This window comes from Rhinolophus sinicus, linkage group LG03 (genome assembly GCF_036562045.2).
Source record: "Rhinolophus sinicus isolate RSC01 linkage group LG03, ASM3656204v1, whole genome shotgun sequence".
NCBI classification, from domain to species: Eukaryota; Metazoa; Chordata; class Mammalia; order Chiroptera; family Rhinolophidae; genus Rhinolophus; species Rhinolophus sinicus.
In genome coordinates, this window is record NC_133753.1 from 21,233,242 (window position 1) to 21,257,682 (window position 24,441).

At 45.7% G+C, this 24,441-nt stretch overlaps 1 protein-coding gene across 38 annotated transcripts in view; it reads right to left on the bottom strand.

The window, feature by feature from the left end:
• The window catches only part of NRXN3 (neurexin 3), a 1,514,302-nt gene that overhangs the window by 1,391,110 nt on the left and 98,751 nt on the right, over nt 1-24,441 (bottom strand). For 32 of the 38 annotated variants that reach the window (XR_012494580.1, XR_012494579.1, XR_012494578.1 and 29 more), the window contains 2 exons: nt 19,890-19,907; nt 2,600-2,629 (listed from right to left, as the gene is read on the bottom strand). The exons of the other annotated variants lie outside the window; for them this stretch is intronic. Coding sequence is in view for 29 of the 32 variants with exons in the window: in XM_074327130.1 (XP_074183231.1) it covers nt 2,600-2,629; nt 19,890-19,907 (48 nt within the window). In the remaining 3 variants the exon portion in view is untranslated. The remainder of the gene's footprint in view (nt 1-2,599; nt 2,630-19,889; nt 19,908-24,441) is intronic. 38 annotated transcript variants of the gene reach the window in all.

The window sequence follows — 24,441 nt, forward strand, 5'->3', positions numbered from 1 at the left end:
GAACACACTGCATAGCCACATGTATACCACACTGCACACACTTACCCAATCTAGAATTGGTGAGGCGAAGTCTCAGAGAAGCTAAGTTCTCTTATAGTTTCCCAACATTTATATGAGTCATGAGGACCAAGACTATAACATACATGGGTAGGTGGTACACACGCAACATACAGAAGTATTTCCACACACGTCGATGTACATCGAAAACAAATGTTGTACATTCAGTGGGAACCAGACAGAAATCTTCCTTTCATGTTGAAGGAATAAGAAGGAAAGAAATATTGGTGGAAAGTCAAGTTGTTGGTGTTTTTGAGGTAATCACTACAAGGGCAAGAACAGAAAAGGGACTGGGGAATGGAAAAACATAAGAGGAGGAGGAATTCAGGTAAAGGACCTTCTTAAAAACAGATTAAACTGCAAGTTGCAACTTCAAACCTTAGTGGCATTGAGCACCCAGAAGAATTCTGCATCCTTTCTTGGAAACCTCTCTAAAGAGGAATTCACAATATCCATGTCTGTCGCTGCTTTGTTGCCTAAAGACTCCTTTTCTAGGAAATATCTGACTTAACCCCCAGAGTACGTGTACATCTGAGCGCTCTACTCATGTACACATCAATCCGGGTGTGACAAGACAAGCTGAGTAATAGGTGGAAAGTGGGGCAAGGTGTACAATAGAGGTCCTCCACATGCTTTTCCCACTATCATTGGGATTTAACATTCCAAAATACCTGTGCTGCATTATGGGTCTAAACTAAACCTAATTAAGATGAAAGAAGTCCCCACCAGCCTATCCCATCTGCCTGGACTCCGTCCTATGACATCAGCCATACGATGCACTCAGACCTGCAAGCCACTCTAAAAGCTGGGAGGACTCCTAAAGGCCAGCTGGGAGCACAGGTGAGAGAACGCAGAAGGGGGTGTCCTCATCAGGACTTTGAAGGCCTGCTTTTTCTAGTGTAAGTTGTTATCAAAGTAGGGCCACCGAATCCCAGCAATTCACAGAGCTTGGGTCCACCCACTTGAGAGAATTGTGCTCAACTGTCAAACTCCCTGGACCCTAGGTCGACATCAGGGCATCCCCTACTCATATCCACGTCATAGTTACCTGCTGTTGGCAGATAACTTCACCTTGTAGGCAGATAGTTTCACCTACAAGAAGAATAGAGAGGCTTCATCCCAGCCTCTTCCAGAGCCCAACGTCACACTGGAAAACTCACCTGACGGCCTCACTCCAGCTGTCCTTTGACATCTGCTCTATACCAGACTGTGTCTTCATTGATACAGCTAGAGTCCAAATCGTGGATCTTGGCTCAGGTCTGGAGGATACACGTCTATTGGAAAAGTGTGCTTCCTCCTTTCCCTGCCTTATCAACTCAGGATGCCCTCAACTGCCCACGTGCACAGCTGCCTGGATGCCACAAACAAACTTCTCTCAGCCCCGGGTGGTTCCTGGATCTGATAATTCTTGCTTTTGTGGCAACACTGTCTGAGGGATCCTATTAAAGGGAGCAGTGGTATATGTGTGTGGGGGGGGGGGGGTGCCCTCAGGGCTGCCCCACCCTCTTCAAAAGATCAAGAAAAACAGGAGGAGGAAGAACCTCTCCTTCCCCTTTTCTTTGATTCTCCCAAAGAGGCACTGACTCCCGTGTGTATTTGGAAAAGAAACAGACAAGAGACATTAAAGTACAGTCTTTGGGTGTTAGGGCAAGACAGGGACACCAATCTTGCTATCACCCCAAGGCTCAGAAGGAACACAATAGTAGCAATTGGACAGCGTGGTGGAAAAAAAAAAAAAACAGTTTTAAGTAGGCTTACTTCTCAAGTCCTGATTTAGGCTGATAATGTGGAAAATTTTTATTTAGGAGAAAAAGGCTTCATTCACAGCCCACCCTTTGCTGAGCTGAATTTCCTGCACAGTTCATTCCCTGCATATTTGAATATTTTAGGTTGCAGATGCTGAATTTACAGATCTTTATATGCAGTTTTCTTCAGGGTGTATAATGAGTTAGAATCCTGCCATGAGGACATTAGCATGTTCTCTTGGTGGTTTTTGCTTTTATACAAAACTAAACCCAGTCAACCCCCAAGGGCTTCCTTTCACCTTGAGGGGCTGAAAGTCATTACAGTGGGCAGTGGGACGGAGGGGAAGGCAAAAATCAAACCTTTGCTTTGAGTGAAATTCAGGGAGAAGCCAGGCTCCTCATCCCCAACCCCAGGCCCCAGCATGGGGTGCGGGGAGGAGCAGGAGGAAGTTAACCGCTCTGTTGCTCTGAAATTAGCTTCATTCACCCCCATTATCACCCCGTCATGCCTTGTTTCATGCTTCCTTCCCTCTTGGAGGCAGCCCGGCAGGGCCAGCAGCCTGATGACAAATGGTGGTGCAGAATGGAGAAGCCAAGGGGGTGTGGGGGCGGGAAACCACGATGCATCGGGAAAGGTGCCCCCCACTGCAGGGTGGCCCTGCTGCCAGCCTGGCCCAGGACATGAGGGGCAGTCAGCAAATGGCCTGCCAGCAACGATGAGGCTCTGAGCAACCAGCCAGAGGCACGAAGGCAAGCAAGTCGGGCAGCTGTTGTCACCTCGAGCAAAAAGCACCTACCTTGTTCACTCATCATGAGGTGGGAAAGGCCTTGGGGAAGGAAAAGAGGGCGGAAAGGGGAGGAGGAGAGGGGAAGGAGATGGAAAAAGAAAGAAGACAAAGTTAAAATTCGGAATGCAGTGCAATCTTCTCTCAATTCTTGAGTGGAAGGAGGGGTGGCAGGGACACACACACACACACACACCCTGGGAACATGCAACAGCACGGAAAGGCCCAGCTCTCCAGTCTGCAGCCTTTTCTGTTTGCTGAATTGCTCTGGGCCTTTTCATGAGAACTTGCTTCCACTGCTGTTCTATGCCACAGGTAGGACTGGAGATAAACCTACTAAAGATGAGGTCCGTTGGGAAAGAGACTCAAGATGCCGGGCGAAACAGGTTTCTTTCTTTTGTTTAAGTTACTTTTAATAGTAATACATGGTCACTGTAGCAACTTCGGAAAATTCAGAAAAAAAGAAAAATGAGTTGTAATCTCACCCTCCAGAGATTACCGTCCAACTTCTTGTTGTTGTGATTCTAGATGCAATAGTCTCTTCTAGAAAAACCGAATGATACTGAACACACCAAATGAGTGCCTGCTTGCAGGAGTTGCACAGACGACTTGAAACTATTTCCCCTATCAGTCTCCTCTTAGCCCGGGGACAACCGCACCCCTTCCCTCCATTGCTTCTCCACCACCATCTTTTCCTAGAACATCCCTCACCTTTAATCAGGGAGGCCTAGCCCAGCACTGAATGGGTTAAAGAAGATGAGACACACACACTCCTAATAAACAAACAGCACAATCTCTGGCTATGTTCTTATGGAAGTCAAACCAGATTATTCAGAGCTCATTACTTCAAGGAAAGCGTAAGCCCTGATCAATCTATTAAAAGAAAAGATTTCCAACCAGTAACCAACGACACGAGTTATTTGCTCTTCCATTGCTTTTATTACTACTGGAGATATTTGACAAAATCCAGATCATGCCAGGGAACCTTTACCCAGAATGAAATTTAGGGATATAGGGGATTAATAAAGGAGAAAAATCTCTAATGTATGAAAATCTCTAAATGTTTTTGGAGATTACTAGAGATTTAGAAAAGTAATCAGAGGCAAAATATGGGTCAAGCAACTGACTTTTAAAAGATCAGTGATGTATTAAATACATAGATACATGTGCCATAAATGTCATAAGGTCTATTTTTTAAACAAATTTCATTCAACTGTAATCATATTTTAAATGGGCATTTCTGGCATTCATTTCTCAAGGCCTAGAATTAGTACCCATGGAGGAATGGAATTGTGCCAAAACAAGTCATTCTCATGATTCGTTTTGGTAAAAAAAAATAATAATTTTTGGTCTTTTCTTGGAAGAGGATAGTAGGAAGAGAGAACAACGGGCCGCAGATTTAGCTCAGAGAGACTTCGGCAGAAGTAACTATTTCAAAAATGCCTGGACCAAACCATAGCATTCAGCATCCATATCAACGGCACTAAGAGGGAGGGTCTGGGACAAGCAGGTGGAGGATGCGAGAAGCTAAACGGGAGCAGAATGCATGTGTGAATTCAGTAGGTGACTATATACAAGAGGCTTGTAAGCGGTAAGAAATGAGAATAAGGGCAACCCAAGGAGATACCTAAGAGTAACACAGAGGGTTAAAAACGAAAGGACGCTAATACGGTATTGTATACTGCCAAGTAGCTAAGAGAGTAATCTGAAAAGTTCTCACCATAAAGAAGAAATGGCAATTATGCGATGGGATGCAGGTGTGAGCTATTGCTACGGTGGTAATTATTTTGCAATATATCAATGTGTGAAATCAATACATTGTACACCTTATACAAATCCATCTTATACGGATTGGTCTTTATCTGATGCAAATAGATATTTCAAAAATTTACCAAATGGAAAGCAGGACACTTGGTAGTCAGAGGGTATCAAAGCCCTGGAGAAGCCCCTCCACTTGGGCCCCAGGTGTTCCTCTAAAGCAGTATTTCCCACCTACACTTCACTGACCACCTACGTGAACCACCTGGGGACGCTTACTAATAGTGAAGACCCTGGGCCTCACCCCAGACCTAATGAATTAGAACCTTGGGAAGGAGTCTCGGGAAAGATCTGGATTTTAAACAAGTTGCCCAAGTGATTCCCCTGCTCATAGCACTTGAGAGCTACCCCTTTAGAGTGGCATGTAAATCAAATTTTGGTAAATTAAATTGTATGATAAATACAGGAAGAGGTATTGGATATTTAATGGAACGCTGCAGAGTAAAAGGAAGAATCCTTTTAAAATGCAAATAACCCACCACCTGTGTCTTTAAAATTCAAATATGTACTTAGCAGGTTTTATTAAGCTACATATGTAGTTGCAGTATTGCAACTCAAATAAAATGCCCCTTATAAAAATCGTAACCAGAACTCTTAGGCCAGGCCTACAGATCTGGGATCCTGCTGTCAAACCTGGTTTTGCGGGAGGTAAAGCCAAAGGGAACAGCTGGAGGGAGGGGAGAACCTGTGTAACCATAATACGGTCTGAGTTTTGTTTTGCTTTCTGAGAAAGGAATTGCATTCCACTTTCAACAGCTTTTATATCAGGATCTTCTCTTATACACACCTATCCTCATAGCTTGCAGAGTTAAGAACCAGAAATCAAGAATTCCAGAGTGTCCCGGTCTATTCTGAAATTCTGTTTCTCCCTCTTCCACTCCAAATCACTACTTGCTACTACTAATCTTAGGCTCCTCAAAAGTGAATGCACGAAACAACAAGCAAGCAACCAAAACATTCAAGTACCTACTATATGCAAAGACTGGATAAGGCAGTGGTGATACAAGCGAGGTACACGGTCAGTAACCTGTAGGTCTATAGCGTAGCTGGGAAGGTGTGTGTGTTCATATTGACACAAACACATATACTGGTACCTGACAGTGAAGTCTCAGGGTTAAGACCAAGGACTTCAGAATCCCACCTTTGTTGCTTTCTAGCTTTTGACTTTAGGAAACTTGCTAAATGTCTCTGTGCCCTGATCTCCCTATCTATAAAATTTGAATAACAATAATGCCAAATTCATAGGTTGTTTTGAGTATTAAATACATGAGTACATGTAAAGCTGGGCCTGCACATGGTAAGGGCTATTGTTTATTTTTATTATGCTATAAAAATACACTGATGTGTGAGGCCACACCCAGCATAGTGCCTGACACACAGTAGGTGCTTAGTATATGTTTGGTGATTGAATGAGGAATGAATGGTTGCTAAGTCTCAAATGACGGATTCAGACAATAAAGACAACAGGACGGTGAGGAGGGCCCTGAATGCATAGCAAAGGTTTCTGGAGGAATGAAATTTGTACTAGGCCTTGAAAGATAGTTTAGGATTTAGATACATAGACAACATTCCAGGTAGCACCACTAGCTCCGAAGACCACAAGACGCATTTGCAAGGATTTCCCAGAAGAATGTAGGACACAGCCAGGCACATGGCAGGTGTGAACAAATATAAATAGTTCACATCAGAAAGAAGAGAAGGGAATCCCAAGGCTCAAAGGATGGAGCTGTGGTATGGAGACCTTGAGTTTCAAGGCTAAGGAAATGGCCTTGATCTTGCAGCTAATGGGCGACACTGAGGGTTCACGAGCAGGCGAATGACCCAGGGAAAATGATGTTCGGGAAGGTTGCTTTGGCAACGGTGTGGACAGGACGGATTACAAGGAAAAGACATGGCGGCAGGAAGATTAGTCACAAAGGGCCTAAATTAATAGCATGGCAGAGGGAAGGAAAAGGGAAAAAGAATATTCAACAGACTTTGGGTGACCGATGACATGCTTCAAGGGAGGAGAAGATGGCAGACTGAGCGAAGCTTTGTCAGAAATAGGAAGATCAGATGGGGGTGGGAAACGGATTTGGAGTGAGGGCAACAGAGCTCAGTTTTATGCAGGATGAGCTGAAGAAACAGAGAATCACTCGAGCAAAAATGTCTAGGGTGACTGTGTGAGGGGTATAAATGACAAATGGCTAACACATTGTTTTGTACACCTGAAACTAATAAAAAAATGTTATTTAATGTCTAGGGTGCATTTAACAATGTAGGACTGAGGTCTACGAGAAAGTCAGGGCAACACAAGGGTGTATCACCTCCCCTTCGAGGAAAAGAGGTCTGTGCCCATGTAGGTAAATAAATTCTCAAAGAAAAAGTGGCTGGAACAGTGGGTCTTAACCTGGCAGGGCTGGGGGACTGGGGAGGGGAATAGTAAGATATCCTAAAGGTTCTTTTTTTCTACTTCCAAGCCTATTCAACATTAAAATAAAATTTTACATTAAAAAAAACAACAGAACTATTTGGCTTTCCAATATAGATACAGAAAATAATGCTCAGAAATCTTAATGGAGAAGGATGTAATTAGTAAGAAAGGAAAAGGAATCTAGGCTGGGTGTGTGGTTGATGGGGAAGGGGAAAAAATGAAAACAGGCATTCTCGTCAATCTCAAAAACAGAGGGTCAACATCCACATCACCTATGCCACACAGCCGGCTCTGGGGCCAGCACGCTGGCTGAGTTGGGAATCTGGCATTTATTCTGGGCCTGACATTCAAGGGCTGCTGAAAGACAGGACGTGAGCTAGAACAGGGGACTCAGGGAAGCAAAGGGGTCCACACCTTTGCAAAATAAACTCACCACGGGCTCTGGATTTGAATAGATCCTCAACTAACACTCAAAAGCCAGCTCCATAAAAGTTCACCTAATGGTGGATAGGAATCAGGAGGTGGGCTTGGATTACCCTTTGATGGGCAGGATATTAAGAATTATCAACACAGAATTCTTATGGAACTACAACGCCTTTTAAAAAATGATTACAAAACAATTAGAAAGCAATGGAAGTGCCTCCTATCTAGATGTCACAGCCTAATGAAGCGCTACCCTAGCTGGATCCAGGGACAATTCTGGATCCCAACAAGATGTCTGATATGTTTTACCCTTCCTCTCACTCTTTCCAGAACTATCTTCTACCCCTCTCATGCCTGTCTATGTCTGGTGCACAGGTTCTCGGGCTATATGCAAGAACAAGAGGAGAAAAAGATCACCAGTAGGTAAGACATACACAGTTGAAATTGCCTTAGAACAGACTGCAAATCATATGTAAATTATATGCAAAATATAGGTATGGCTCTCTAAAGTATGTTACATCCTTTGGGAAAATCCCCATGGAGATAGTTGCCTTTGCAGCTTGGGAGAATGGAAATGGCTATAGAAGTGAAGTCATTTGTAAGCAGCTGTGGCCATCATGAAGCCTGTCATGAGAATGACTAATGCAGAGACTAGAAACCATTTACTGCAACAAGCAAGAGGAAGATGTCATGTTCAGGAACCAGGCCAGAAGTTGAAGGCCTCCATCATTTAAGCTAATACTGTCTCCCCCTCAAACCTATAATATCCCACCTACCTCAGATGATTTTCAATCCATGCTTCCTTCCTTCGCTCTGGCTGGGTAACTGGGGAAAGCATTTCAGCGGAGGAAGGAAGTCACTCATGATGGGGGCAGGGGAGATTCAAGGGGTAAAAAAAGCAAGTTATCCCTGCCAAGACTTTTCTTTCATTGACTTTCAGGATAACTTTTATCCCAGTGTAAAATCTACATATATCATCTCTTTTTCCATACTGAAGTAAAGAAATTAAATGTCACTAATTGTGGCAAGTGCCAAGTGCCAACGCTGAATTCTTATGAAGCCACAAAGAGTTTTGAAAAGAGTAATTACATAAAATCAGAAGGTAATGGAAACATTCACCTGATGTTTCCGGAGGAACTAAGGAGCTAGTGAAGGTAGAGAAGCCACAAGTGACCGTGTCTGTAGGGTGACCAGGAATTTGGAAAAGGGAGAAGGGGGGAAAGAAATACACATCTTAGCATTTTAAGTACTTAAAAGAGAGGAAATTCCATTAACTTAGTTAAAAAAAAAAAAAAAAAAAACATGATGACAACAGTAGCTAATGTTTGTTGACTGTTTACTATAGATAGACAAGGCGTGGCTAGGTGTGTCTCATTAAATCCAGCTCTGTGGGCTAGGCATTGCTATAATTTTGATTTTACAGGTGAGCAAAGCAGGGCCTAGAGCCAAAGCCACACGGCTTAGCAAGGGGTGAAGTGAGGATTCCAAGCCAACAGATGGGCGCTCCAGGCTGTGATGGTAACCATGACACTAGCAATCCTGTCTAATTCAGTGCTGGTAGAGAAGAGAGGACACATGTCTTAGAGAACTCAGGAGCAGAAAAGAGGGCCTGGACATTAATTCAACTTCATCTCTGCCCCTGGTCGAGCACAATAGAAGGAGCAGTCGGGGAGTCTGCTTTTAAATGGCCACCATCTCCCTCTCCTCGATCCCCATCCACAGACGCTACTCAAACACGAAGCTTTTCCTTTGCCAGGTCACTTCCTGATGGGATTAAGCCCCTTTCCTCATGAACATGCAAATCTGAACATAGATACACTCAGGCTCCTCAGTCATTGACACTGTCCTGTGCGTGGGACCCTTAGGAAGCCAAACCAAAGATCTCTCTTTAGCGACTGGGGTGGCACAGGGACATGTGGAAGGAAGGACAGAGACATGCAGTCACAGGCTGAGGGAGTCGGCCACTGTGGGCAGGAGGGAGGGTGCAGGGGAAGGACGGCATGGGAGAAGGATGCGTAAAGGGAGGAGGCGGGGTCTGAAGGAACCTCCCCCTACGCCACAGTTGTGCCTCAGATCAGCCCTTCGCCGGGCATTGCCCTGACCTCCATTGTGGGCTTTGGTTTCCTTGTTCTATCAGAGGTTCCCCAGCAGAGCCTGGACCTGCTCAACCTTTGGATCAATGACTTGGCTGAGAACATCCTTGGCACGCGGTCCAGGTGTTGTGATGAACGACAGTTGAGAGGAATATCTCGTTTGTTAGATATCAGAACCAGGGTCCAAAAGGATGTGAACAGGCAAAAGTGAAATTTAATTTTAAGGGACAAATGTAGACTCTGGCTCTTAAGCACAACCCCCTCCACCCTCCCCACCCACGGAAATGAAAAGAAGTCAATAGTCCCACCTCTTCTCAGCACAGACTGTACTAAATCTAGGATTTTGGTACAGAGAACGTGCCATATGTTAGAAGGGGCATGAAGCAGGTGGGGTGTCTCCAAAGAATAATCAGAATGGTGAGCGGTCCAAAACATGTCACATGCAGAATGGCTGAAGGAAGTGCTACATACAGCCCAAATAAGAGAGAGCTAGATAAGGATGTGAGAACTGCCTTCAAGCATTTTAAAAGTTCCAGGACAAAGCAGCAAGCACCTTCTGCAAGAACAGAGGAGACAGAGAAGAGATTCAGAGTGGGGATTTTGAACATAACTACCTAAAATCCAATCCAACGCCAAGATGCTATGCTCCTATGAACTAAGATGGCCTCCAATGAGGCCAAACAGCTATTGGTTTGAGCCACATGAAACTTCTGATATTTAACTGGTTTTGACCTACAAAAATGACACTTTTAAATGGTTCAAACTAATACCCTGAGAATACCACCCATAATCAGAAAGGTAGGCACTGAACAAAACTTCAATGAATCACCTAACAGAAATCCTGAGCTGACACTTGGGAAGATCACCTGTTTACATACACGATTTTGGCTCTTCTTCCACAAGACTTGCACAACACTGGGGATGAAATGAACAGTTAGACTGACAATGATGGTGGTTTCCAGAAGAGAGCCTGGTGCTAATTCTCCAAGGCAGGTGCCACCCAGGTCCCAGCCTCTGGATCGGCCCTTCTATGATGCCCCCATGTTCCATCCTCACCACTAAGCCCTTTGTAGGATGAACTGTACAAGCCCACCCACCGTGTGCCTTTCAGCCAACTTTGCTCTCACAGCCTCGTGAGTAGGCTGAACAGAAATTATTCCTTCCAGTGTCAACCATGCATCACCAACAGCTTCTGTAAGGCATAACCACAGGGTAGAGGAAAGAAGGTCTGCAGCACCTTCCCAGTCTATTCCGCCTCATTAGGGGGCAAGAAGCAGGGTTTCCTCATGTGTGAATGGCATGGAAGGGTGAGAGATGAAGGCACTTATGCACAACACTCTAAAGATTAAAGGATAGGCAATTATGCCTTTTAGAAGAAACTCTTCCCAAACAAGAAGTCTTTGCTCTCCAACTTGTCAAGAACATCTCTAAAATAGCTCTTCAATCATGAATGGCATGAAGCTGGGAGGGACAGCTGGCTTGCTAGATGAAAGAACTGTACTCTCATCGATCATAGTATGCTAGATTTTAAAAATCCAGGACAGAATTGAACAAAATCAAAGAATGGTCCCAAGTCTAAGTCAAATAAACCATTGCACAGTGCAGGAGCAGGAGAGAATGGTTCTGCAGCAGCACACAAAATAGAAAAGATTTCCAGTGCCTTTAAGTTCAACTCACTACTATAGTCATTAAAAAAACTAAAGTGTTCGGTGTTATCATTAATAGATACAGGGAGTCTAGAAAAAGGGGGGAAAGAGACCATTCTATAATGAACAGGTTGGGATACATCCATATTTCTGTATGTGTGTGGGCATTCCTTTTTTGGAAAGGATACGAAAAAAAAAAGTCATTTTTCAGAGAATAATGACCTGGATAAAAGAACGTAAAACCCTTGTATGAGAATGCCCAAAGAAACTGGAGATGTTGTGCCCCTTAGGAAAGAAAATCCTTAAAGACAAAAGCCCTGTCTTCAAACACTGGGAGTATAATTAAATCTATTCTGTGTGTCTCCAAGGGCTGGAAGCAATACAGGTGGTGAAAGCTATAGTGACTCAGAATAAGAGCTCGGAAGAATGGCTAAAGGAGCAAGGATTTGCTCTTCACTGCAGGAGCCAAGTCTGAATAAACTCTTATGGAAGGGATTCAAAAATTAGGTGCACAGAGAGACTTGACAACTTTGGGGTCCTTTCCATCCCTGAAATGTGATTCTAACAACAGTTTTATGAGTACATATAATACAGCAGGTAGTGGGGATACAGGCCTGGATAAGTTCTCAAAGGGTAAGACACTGCCTGTCCTTCAACAGCCCATGCTGGCCAGTGGGGGACATGTGGGGGACAGTACACGAGTGACAATAGTGTACTATGATGACGGTGCTGCTATCCCCGTGACCTAAGGTGCCATGGGCGCTCAGACAAAGGGGAGATCATTCATCCCACCCTCCCAACCTCCCTGAATGCTTGTAGGGTCTAAATTAGTGGCTAAGCCTGAAGCTTTCAAGTCCCTTCACCCTCTTGCTCACTTTCCTTTAAAACAGTGGTTCTCAAACTTTGGTCCTATCAGAATCCACTGGGGGAAATGTCTCACTTTAATAAGCCTGGATCTCATTTATGAGCTCTCCAGGTGATTTCTGGATGCTCACCAGAGTTTGCAAACCACTGCTCTAAATAATCCAAGACTTGGATTCAAATCCCAGCTCTGTCTCTTACTAACTGTGGGATTTTGAGCAAGTGAACTTTCCAGTGCCTCTTGCCCGTAAATTATCTGCCTCCCGCTTTGAGAACTTATCCATGCCTGCACCCCCACTACCGGCCATATTAGAAGTGCTCATAAAGTAGCTTCTCGGGCTCACTATGACAATCACGAGCTGCCACGCATGGAAAGCACTGAGCACCGTCCATGGCACATGGGAAGAGCTCGAAAGCTTGCAGTCATTGCTGTCATTACTTAGGTGACTGGTATATCCAGGCCCTCTCTCTACCCCACCCACTGTCTCTTGTCAATGCCATTTCTCCAGTAAGCTGGCAGCACTACCAGCCTGCCTGCCAGGTGACCTCAGAGGCTTCCCACCATGGTCACAGTCAGGCAAGTTGCCCCACAAGGGGACCCACTGTCCTGAACTTTCAGCTGCATCCCATCTCCTCCCTCCTCCTTCAGCCTAGCCCTGTGATCTGACTACCTCAGCCCAGATCCTTTCCAGACTTCCCTAGGCAGGCCTACAGACTGGGAGGGTCTCCAAGGCTGCCATCAGTGAGCTGTGTGACTTAGCTGAGTTATATGATGGATATTCTATGGCCTCAGTTTCCTCTCCTGTACAAGGAAGGAATTGGTCTAGAATTGTTTCTCTTTGTTCTCACCAGTAGCATTTTGAGCAGCACAAATCGTTTTGAATGAGACCCCCCCATACATTACAGCACATTTAGCATTCATTGCCTCTTCCTGCTTAATGCCACCAATGCCCCCTCATCACTGGAGAAACAAGTATAGCCCCCACCCATTTGGCAGGGTCGGGGTGGGGCAGTTGTACTATCCCCCTGAGACTACAGGGTATCTCTAGTGATGTTTCCCAGCGCTAACTCTGACCTTGCCCTCTGGAACTGAGAAACAAAATGGAACCATAAGCAGCACTCCAGTGAGTCAGCCTTGCCACGACAGTAAAGACGGGAATGTTAAAAGGCCCTAAAAAAAAAAAAACAAAGTCACCGAGGCCCGGTGATCTGCCTCCATGAGTTAGACAAAGCTGGAGACAGGCTGGGAAGCAGCGCCTTACTCACACTTACTCATCAAGAATGACTACGGGAGCCAAGGGGGTCTTCCCAGGCCCCAGCAGGGAAATTGGCTGAAAGCTGAGCACAGCTAGCCCAGCCGAGGGCCCCTTTCCAATCCAATGACGCACAGCAGTAGTGGATTTCCCTACAGCCCGCATCTCCTACTGAGCCAAGCCCAAAATGGGAACTGAATAAAGGTTGGCTCAATTTCCTTCTATCTCAGGGTGAACCCCAATAAAAAGCAGAGGGGTTTGGAGTAAAACAAAGAGCTGAGTCCTGAGCACAGTTTATTCATTGAGCAAGTACTTATTCTACGCCTATGATGAGTTGGCTCTGTTCTAGGCCTAGGGCACATCGGCGTGAACAGGAGTGTACCTTCCTGGGTGTGCATTCTGGTGCAGCTGCCTGTGAGATGTCTCCAGGACCAGGCAGACCAGGGTTTGCATCCCACTCCACTACTCTTGACTGGGCCAGTAAGTTATTGTCTGTGAGCCTCAGTTCATTCCTGTGAAATGGGTCTAATGACAGAATCTACCTCCTGGGGAAGTCAAAAGAAGTAAATGATCATGGAAAAACTTAGTATTTCAGTGCCAGGCTCAAAGTGCAAGCTCAGTAAGTGTCAGGTATTTGTCCTAACAAGGGCGAAAGGCAAGTGGGACTATTGGCCAAAAGAACCGGAAAGGGAAGACAAAATATATTGAGGTGCTACTGGAATTAGAAAGGCAAGTGGGGCTATTGGCCAAAAGAACAGGAAAGGGAAGACAAAATATATTTCAGGTACTATTGGAATAGGAGTTACCAGTCTTTGGTTATAAAGCAGAAGACATTTCCCTGATTGTTGTTCGCCAAGGCACCTCATCCAGATGGCCTAATCATAGATCCTGGAATGGGAGAAGCTTGAGAGGTAATATCATTCAAACTCATCACATTAAAGAAAGGCAGCCTGTTGCCCAGAGAGGTCACATGACTTCCCCAAGACCACACTGCGCCTGGGGAAAGTGACAGAGCCAGAAGGAGGCAGACCACAGAGCAGAGATCCCAGATCTGCACTTAAATTCTCGGAGCTATCACCCCTGCTTCTCACTTGGGCAGAGGATACAATGTCTGTGAGCCCAAGGTTCCTCATCTGTGAAGGGATAGGTGGCCGACACATGAGGTCCTCTATACACGTCAGTTCCCTTTCCTGGGATTCCTACGTCTCACTGGAGAGCAATATTGGCCAGATTCTAAGTTTATGGGACCTCTTCCCTGAAAGCAGACAGATCAGGCCAGATGGAAGAGAATGTGTGACAAGGAGAAAAGAGCAGGTGTGTTTGGAGGGGCTTGACAGCACAGCAGGGACAGCATGCCTCTGAACAGGTAGGGAGACCAAGACACAGGTGAAAGAATTGGTTTTGGTTTGTTTTGTTCTGAAACTTCTCTGCACCCAAACGTCTCCATCCACACGTGTGGAAAGGATCAAATAAGATAACTTGCAATAATAGCTCATGGATGCCTTGTTTACTATGTGCCAGGCACTGTTCTACAGACGCATGAGCTCACTTAATCGTTTACTATTCCCATTTCACAGGTCAGGTAATTAGGATCCTCAGAAGCAAAGTAACTTGAACAGGTCATACTGTTAGGTTGGGATAAAGCCAGGATGTCAACCCAGGTGTCTGGCTCCGAGTCTGTGCTCTACCTGGGTGGCAAACTTTTTCTGTAAAGGGCCGGGTCGTAAATCTTTCAGGCTTTGCAGGCCGTAGGGTCTGTGTCACAGCTACTCCACTCTGACTTTGCAAAGCAGTCATGGACAATCCAGAAACAAACAAGTGTGCCTTTGTGGCAACAAAACTTTATTTAAAAACACTGAAATAGAATTTCATCAAATTTTTGTGTCACAAATTATTGTTTTGATTGCTGTCAACTATCTAAAAAGTGGAAACCCATCCTTAGCTCGAAGGCCATGTGAAATGAGGCAGTGGGCTGGCTTTCGCCCCTGCACCTGAGTTTGTGGTACCTTGTTCTATCCTAAGCTATCCTGCCTTACAGTACATAAACTTTTACATGGAAACTGCCGGAACAAGGCCGGGCACAGACTAAGTGGTCAATAACTGTTCATTCCCCTTTCCTTCCCTAGTATCTCTCTCCCTCTTAACTCCTATCAACCCAGAAAGTGGATATTTCATGCTGTGCCCAGCGGAACAGACGAAGAATAGGGCTTTAGCAAGGTGGAGTGCACCTTCCACAGCAAACATAGCCTGGTTGGCCCCAAAGGGGAGGAGAGTCTGGGAATGTGAAGTCAGTGTGTCTCGAACATTAAGTTGTATACACCTAGGGGTCTGTCTGGGGTGAGGCCTGAGATTCTGCCTTTCTAACACACTCCCGGGTGAGTCCCACGCTGCCGCTTGCATGGGTCGCCTGTGAGCAGCAAGCTTCTAGGGAAAACCCTTTGTATCCATAAACACAAGGCAGACATATCAGGTGCTGCCTCCTAGCTTCAGGTTTAGAACAGTGTCCCTCAGGCTGGACTGAGTGACACCCCCCTCCGCCCCCCTGCCCCCAGAGACAGAGCAGGGCTCAGGACAAATAACTATGTCCCCTCTCTAAAGACAGCCTTGAGATGACTTATACTGAAAAGGGGCGGAGATCAAGAGAGGGCAGAAGGAGGCCGGAGCAAAGGCAGTCTGGCTTGCGGCAGCAGCAGACCTCCTCTGGGCCCTGGCAGACAGCAGCCCCTCCTCCCACACCTGCCAGGGCTCTGATGGACCGAAGTAAGAGGCCTATTTCCTCATCGGGTCTCTGAATAACTAGGGCACTTCCACAAGGTCACAGTTATTCATTTAAATTCCGGCTCTAATCAGCAGGCAGAGCCTGAGAAATTATCCTTTCTGAGGAGCGAGTCTATCATTGAGCATCATAAACAGCCCCTCCAGGCTGGGGAGAGAAGCTTGGGGGGGGGGGAAGAAGGAGTCTCATAGCCCCAGGGCCCCCCAGCACTGTTCCCTCCTCTAAACAAGCCCCCTCCCCTACCCCACCTCCAAACAGCTTCCTCTCTGCTCGGCTGGGAGTTCTGGAACACCTGAGAAGAGAGAGGGGAGAGGGCTGAGGCCACTGCCCAGTACGGCAGGGCTGGGACTGGACCGTCCACACCTGTCCTTCAGGCAGCCTGGGGAGACCAGCGACCAATCCCTATGGGCCAGAAGCATAGGAGAAGAACCAGACGGTAGTCCTTCCAGGTCACGAAAGGGTTCCATGGCCTTGGAGATGTCCCTTCCCTTCCCGGGCCTCCATTTCCTCCTCTGAAAAGTCAGAGACTTGCTCTCCTGGGGCTGGATACCCTCTGAGCTCCAACATATCCTGGGACCCTGCAGACTCACAATGCTCCTGGTGCTTATGGCCACACTCTCTGCTCAGCCGACATTTCTGAGGTCCTACTATGTGCTGTGTACCATGCAAAGAGTTGGGAATACAGACATGGATAAGATGCACCCATAGCTCTGCCCTGGATATGCCAGGGTTTTGAAGAAAAAGAGCACAGGCTCTGAAGGCAGACAGGTCTGAGATCCTGTCTTGTACGAGCAGCTGGCCACAGTGGGCAGTTACGGAATCTCTCTGAGGCTCCTTTTCCTCGTCTGTAGAGAGGATGGCAATACCTGCCTGGAGGGGTTGATGTGAAGAATCAAATCAAAGGATTCTGAGCACCCCTCCCCTCCTTGAGGCCAACACACCACAAATGCCCATTGCTGCTGTACGATTCTGAACCTCCTCCCCAAAGACTGGGAGAAGGGGCTGTGCATTTTCCTACCAGGGAAGTCCAGTGAAATAGCGTCTACCCCTCTTCTGCTGCGTGTCCAGGATAGTCTCTCCAAGGTCCCAGCCCATCTCCTGGATCTTGGGAAAGGCATTAGCTGCCTTTGGGAAAGGCCCCATCTCTGACTGTGCTTTACAGTAGGGTTACTTCTAACCAATTTCCTCAACATGTAAAATGAAATAATTAATCAATCGTCCCTTTATAGGCTCTCCAGTGACCCCTGGGTACATAGTTATATTAGTTCATAAAATACCCAATTTGACTTCCTACGAAGAAGGGGAACAATACCAGAGAGCAACAAAGGTGTCTTGTTTCAGAGCCACAGAGCTGCTGGCTCCAGACTGCCTGTCCAGGGGCTCAGAGAGGTGGGAGGCCACCGCCTCCCCTCAACGAGGGCCAGGCAGCTCAGGCCGCCCCCTGCCACACCCAGGGCCACAGAGAAAGGTTCTGAATTAGTGATTTACTTCAGGATCAGAAACTACAAAAAAGCAAGGGGTCAGTGGGGTGACGGGATTGGCAGTCAGCTCTTGACATCTCAAGAGAAGCACAAAGAGTGCAAGGTTTGGAATCAGACTGGAATCCATCCCCTCCTGGCCATGCTCCTCAGGAGCTAGGAGACATCAGCACATCCAGCACATCACTTAACCTCCTGGCCTCAACTTCCTCAGCAGTAAGATGGAGCACAGCACAGGCAACACACCTTGGAGGGTTCTTAAGAGAATAAAATGAGATAATGGCCATGAAATTGGAACGGTGCTAGTTATAGTTGCCGTTGTTTAAGGAAGGGTCACTCACTGACCTCCACTCCTTTTGAAGAGATGGAGGGGAGCCTCTGGGTCTACTGCATTTCACCTGCCATGCTGTTTCACTCAGGACCAATATGGGGCCTTTGTGAGAATTAGAGAAAGGTGCCCCATGGTCAGAAGCAGCCCATGGGCACAGGCTTGGCAAAAGGGAACAGAGGCTGGGTTTCAGCCCCCACTCATTCCCTCAGCGAGGTGCAGCTATGCAGGACACAGCACACAAGAGATCTCCATGGGGACCCTGAGTCACATCTCCACTGGAAACCACAAAGAGGAGGGGTTCAGCCAAGTGGCACTTTTATAAACAAAATTGAAGTGTCAGCCTTACTCCCTCACCTCCTGAAGGTATCCTAGAAAACATCATCTTAGCAGAGAGGCCTTCCCTGATCACGCTCTGTAAATCAACAACTTCATTTTTACCTGCTTCATTTTTCTCCACAGCACTAATCACCCACCACCTGACACAACATACCGTGTATGTAATATACATATTACGTATATGTATATATGTAATGTACATATACACATACTATACATATGTATGTATGTGTATACGTATGCATGTGTATACATATATACGTATGCATGTGTATATACAGATTTTTAGCTCATTGTTTGTCCCCATTTAGAAAAATAAAAGGTCCATGAGGACAAGGATTGTCTTCTGTTTTATTCACTCTTTTATCCCTAGTGCCTAGAAGAGTGCCTGGTACATAGTTCGTTCTCAATACATATTTGTTGAGTGAGTGATTAAACTAAAATATTATCAAATAGCTAGAGCGTGTTTAATGGTATCTCCCTAGGAAATGCTGTCCTGTGGTTTGGTTCAAACACTAATTATTTTCAAAAGGTTTGGGAGCGAACAGAAGAAAAGAGATGGGGAAACCCTGTGCAGTAGCCAGGGACAACTGTATTATTCTCTTATGTTGTGCATTATCCCACATAGGTCAATGATCAGAAGAAACTCTTCCTAAATTTGGTTGATTAGTTTAGATATTCAAAAACAATTAAGGATAAATTCATTTGGAAAGAGGTCTGCTAATAATGAAAATATCACATTATGCCTAAGCAAAAATAAACAATAGTCCCATTAGGAAATACTTATGAGATCTTCAATAGCTGAGAATTTTCAGTGATGGGACTCAGCATGTTTGAATGAAGTGCACAGGGGCTTTGGAGTCTGAAAGTCCTAAGTTCAAATCCCATTGCTACCACTGCTGAGCGCTACGATCTTGGGCAAAGTGCTTAACCTGTCAGGCCGGGCCCTAAATTTCCCTCCCATTAAAATGAATATACTGTATTAATGCCATAAGAATTAAATGGTAAAAGGACTAAACAGGAAAACATACGTTAAAATACCTTGAAAAGATAATACTCCCTTCTCATTTGCTAGGTTATCTTTTCTTCTTAACTCAGAGTTCTAGCCAGTTTAAAATGATCTCCAAAGCCGTCTAAATAATTTGACACTTCTTATCTATAAATGGTGGTATCCTCTCATATGAGTGTGTGTATGTGTGTACATATATGTGTGTACACATACACTGCTTAAAACTAGGACTGGCTGAGTATGCATTTTAAAAAGTGAAATGCACAATTATCATAAGGATGGTTCTTCCATTTCATTTGACAAACAATCCTTTTTTACAGTGAGCATGTATTAGTTACATAACCAAGAAAAAAATATTGCTAATTTCATTGTGGAAAAGGAAAGCAATTTCTTAGAATAAAAAGAAAGAAACCTTCTTTCACCCACATCATGTTTTCCATGCTAAGTATGTCATATCTTCAATTTTCAACCACGTGAAGCTATAGAAGATAAACAGATTTATGGCAGACAAGTCAAAAAATATTCATTCAATTGAAGAAAACATGTCTTAAAAACAACTTTTAAAAATATTTTCAAAAAATGCTCATTTTCCACTTCTTTGATTCATCCAGAAATATTCATCAGAAAGAAGTGATTGTATAAGCATGGGAACCACATTCCTTTGATTTTAAAATGGTTCTTCAAAAACAATATGAATCCATCAATTCAAGGCATTTTTTCTTCTAATCCTAAATCAATGAAAATGCAATATACTTCGAATTTTATTCTGTTTAGAGTCCCTAGAAAAAGGTCTCACTCAGAGTCAAACCATGCAGTCTGGCAGAGGGAAAATTTGCACAGCGGCCGTACAAACGCCGAGACTCACCTGGACCTTGACTGACATCTGTGGCAGCATTTTCAGAGAGAGGGAAAGAGAGAGGAGAGAAAGGGAGAGAAAAAGGAAGAAGGGTGTTAGCACACACACACACAATGCAATGTGCCCTTGCATGACGAGCAAGTTCATGCAAGACCCCAAAAGTGCTCGGCTTCTGAGCACTTAGCTCTACCTTCACCCAGAAACCACCCATGCAAGCCGAGGGGCCGAGCTCCCTTTTCACTGTGCATGTAGCAAGCAAGACGAGCTTCACATCTGTCCGGAAAGACATCATCCTGGAATCAGATAGTGCTCCAAAGAGCCAAGCAGACTGGAATCCTGCAAGAATATTGGTTAAAATATTCTGGTTGATTTCTGCATACCAACACACAAGCAAATCCTCCTCCTCTCCAGACACAGAACACGGGACATGAAGTCAAGCAAGGTTTCCCAGCAGAGAGGAAAAATCATAATACACCACTGCCTTGAGGAACAAAGAAAAAGAGTCATAAGAATTAAGAGCAAGTTGCAGCATTGTTCGTCACTTAGGGCTGAAGGACACAAGACCCCGAAACATTTATAATTCCCTCCCTCCCCAGTATTCCCAGTGACCATCCTTCATCCCAGACAGCATTGTGTATGCACATGAGACTGTGTGTGAGTAGATCATTCGCCAGACAAATTGAAATCCTGCCTCCCCCTTTAATTTTTCTCCTTGTTACCCACCTCATTAATGACAGAAATTGCCATTTAAAGTCACTGCTGACATCTACAAATAAACATCCCACCCCGGGAAGGTTGACATTTGAATCAAGCCAATGAACTTTCAAAAATGAAGAACGGCTCACTCCCATCTTCTCCGTGAACACAATCCCCTCCTCCAACCCTCAAAGGTAACACAGAATCATGCTGGAAAAGCCAAACCAACAGCCGCCCAAAGCATTGACCTGAGAGGACACACTATGGCTGAGGAGAAGGAACAGGGCTACTCCCGGAAACCACGGGCCATCGGGGTGTCCTGGATGACTCACTTAGAATCATTGAATGGTGACTCTGGGATATTCATAGATATTATCTAGTTTAATTCTTCAGTGCTAAAATGGAGGATGAAAGAGATTGTGAGACTTGCCTAAGGTCACACAGCTAATTCAGGGACAGAGACCAGAAAAGACGTGTAGATCCCTTGAATCCCACCCAGTTCAACATTGATTCAACGGAAACCCTGGTCCTTCAAAGACAGATGGAACCTGAATTCAGTTTGCAAGCTAAAATGAGCACCCGGAAGCCATGGGGGAGCCGGGTGAGTGCCTCCCAGCTATCCCATGAGTGGGGACAGGGATTATCTTCTGTGCCTCTAATTTGCTGCCATCAGATTTGTAAAGTTGCCGCCAGTTCCCTAAGGCTCTTGCTCCAGAAAACTCCAGGTGCTGACCTAATGCGCTGTGCCTCAGCATGTGGGAGGGGCATTCGCTCAGCAAGAGCTGAGCTGTTCTCCAGCCCACACGCCCTGCATCCCGCTGTATCTGCCCAAAGAGACTTCTAGAGAGCTCAGAATCATTCCCCAGCCACACCCCCTTTCAGGTTTTCTGGTGAGTTGTTAGATTAGGGGTGGAAAGGCAGCAGGGAGGAAAAAAAGAGACAAAATAGAAGAGGTGGGAAGAACAAACATTCTGCATAAGTACCTCAGCAGAGCCATTAACTATGCCTGATGGATTGCCTAGAATATTGTCATTAAACTACCCCTTCATTAAACAGGATATCAAACTGGTTAATGTGGTTGAGTTTAGCAGTGGGAGCGTCAACACTATTGTTCTTAGAAACACGCTCTTTGGGGCCACAAAACCCAAGGGAGACAGGATACCGTGGACCCCAAAGCCCTTTCAATAATAAGTTGTGGTTACAATCCTAAATTTTAGAGACAGGTAGATCTGGGTTCAAATCTCAGCCTGCTAGATGTCCTTGGGTCAATCATCGAACTCTCTCTAAGAGTCCTTTTCCTCAGCTATAAAATGGGAAGATAACAGAGCCTCCCTCATGGCAGTGTTAGGAGAATTAAATGAGATTAAATACTTGTAAAGCACTTAACTCAGTACAAGGCAAACACTGCATAAATGTTAGCTGCTTTGATTGTTATCATTTTGAATTACCACTGACAGAATTACCAAAAAATGTTGACCAGATGGCTCCCTGGAAGTACCAAGAGACCACAGGAATTAAGCTGTATTTCTTTCGGTGATTTGCATTCAACTCTGCCACTTGTGAGTGAACAAGGCTGCTCCAGCCCTCCCCTCCCCTGGGTCGTCTCTCGTCCCTCCCCACTCCTCAGTGGGAAGTGGGGCAAGAGGGAGTTAACAGGTTCTGGGTGAGCAGAAGCAGGAGCCAACACAAATTCTATTCTTATTTCTTGTGTTTTCCCTCCTCAAGCTTTCATTTGGCCTCGTTCTAGTCCGGTGCATAAAAGATAAAGCCTCTCTTTTTGCCAAAGAGGGCCGATGAGGCCACCAAGAAAAACCCTCTTCAGCTGAGGGTCAGGGTCCAAGCTCAGTTCCTGGCTATGGCACCGACCTAGAGGCAGTTTTGAGCGTTATGTCCAATTTGAGGAACAGAGAGACACAATATCACCTGGCCCCTGTCCCAAGAAGCAGTGAATTACCTGAATCTCTGCATTCAATTTTGACCAAGAGAATGAAATGGCCAAGATAGGAGTGCAACAGGGGAAGGGGTGGGAGAGGGTGGGGGTCAAAACCTCAACAGTATCCATCTGCTGTTTTGTCTGCCTGGCATCCTTTTCCCCTTCTTTTTGTAGCAAGCCCCAGTTGTTTCCTGAGGAACCCCCTTTCCCAAACTTCTTACGTGTGGCTTGGTAGAGATGACCCCCACCCCCACCTTAGCTCCAAGGGTAGACATGTGACTCAGGCCAGGTCATGGGAATCCAGGGCCGAATTGCCAGGATTCAGGCTCTGGCTCTACAGGCTGTGTGACTTTGTGCCAGTTACCTAAGCTTTCTGTGTTCTAGTTTTCTCATCCATAAAACGGGTGTGATAATAGTTCCTACCTCCTGGGGTTGTTATGAGGAGCTTAGAACAGTACCCAGCATACGGAAAGCACCCCCGTCAATGTTAGCTGGTAACTTGCTTACCTTCATATGAGTATTTAAAAACAAACAAACCTACCTTTCTTGTGGTCACACAGCAAGGAAGCCTGTCTTAGGATTTAGCTCTGGCTGTGTCTGACTCCATGCCTCCGACTTCTGAGGTCACCATCCCCACAGCGCCCTCTGTGGATGCTACTGGTATACAGCCTGGGGTCTATGTATCGGGCCCCAGAATTGGCTGAAGGAAATATGTATGTGTGAATATGTGTATCATTTTTTAACACAGATAAAAGTGGGGGCAATTGCAGAAGAAAAGGCAGCTGACAACCAGATGTAATTGATCCAGGGGAGATCGCATCCTCAGCCATGCCAGCACTTCCCAGCTCCCTCCTGCTGTTTTATTTTCTCACACTGCTGGGCCTGTAGTTTTCCAGAGCCCCACTGCATTTTAATTTATATTCTATTTTCTCTCCTAGAAAATAGGTCACACCCAAGGCAGAGTTCACAAGGTGGGGTCCCGGAAGGTTTGGCTGGGCCTTGCCTGCAGGAGGCTGGCTGTGTGGCCCAGCCCACACTCCCCAAAGCTCCTAGGGGGGCGGAGGGAAGGCAGGGGGGAAATCTTGGACTCCTGCCTCTTGAGATGACCTAGTCCAAAAGAAGGGTTAAGTGGAAAGCCTCCCCCGCTAAGCTATACTCTGCAAGTGCAACCGTGGCCGATGGCGGGTCCCTTCTTTTTTCCCCCCGTGCAGTTAGAAGAACCAAATCTCCCCAAACTGCAGGAAATTGTTTCCTTTGAACTTTAAAATAGCCATGCTGATCATATGCACTTGTAGCCGAAGTTGTTGTTGAACATGCAATAAGTGTCCATGGGGTATTGAGTGGAGGTGGCAATGCCCTAATTTACTTCTTCCCTGGTTGTGAAGCCAAAGAGGGTGGGTGAAAGGTGGCAGCAGCTTTCAAATCCTTCCTCTCCTGGGTGCTCCCCCATCCCATGTCTGAGTATGGCATTCCTCACAGAGGTGGCTACAGACTGGGCCAGAATTTGTTTTGACCAGGATCCTCCTGTCCCAGTGTGTTCTGAGCACCTGCCATCCACCAAGGTCAGTGGAAATGCCAGAGCAAGGAGGATGGAATAAGGGAGGTGCCAGGTTGTGTGAGCCCGCCCTCAGCCCTCCTGTCACAACAATAGAAGCAATGAACACTGATCAGGTCCTGCCTAGAGCCTGTGCACTTGTTACTTCCCTGCCAGAACTGTCTTTGTCCGGTAGATGTAAGGTTGTTCTTCACTTTCTTCAGGTATCAGCTCAGACATTCCTTCCTCAGAAAGCCCTTCTTTAACCACCTTCTCTAAAATAGGGACCCTCCTCCACCACTTACCCTGCTTTTCCTTCCATCATGGAACTAATCACTATTTGGCATTAAATGGTGGGTCTATAGTTTTATATCCCCCATTAAAACACAAGTTTCATG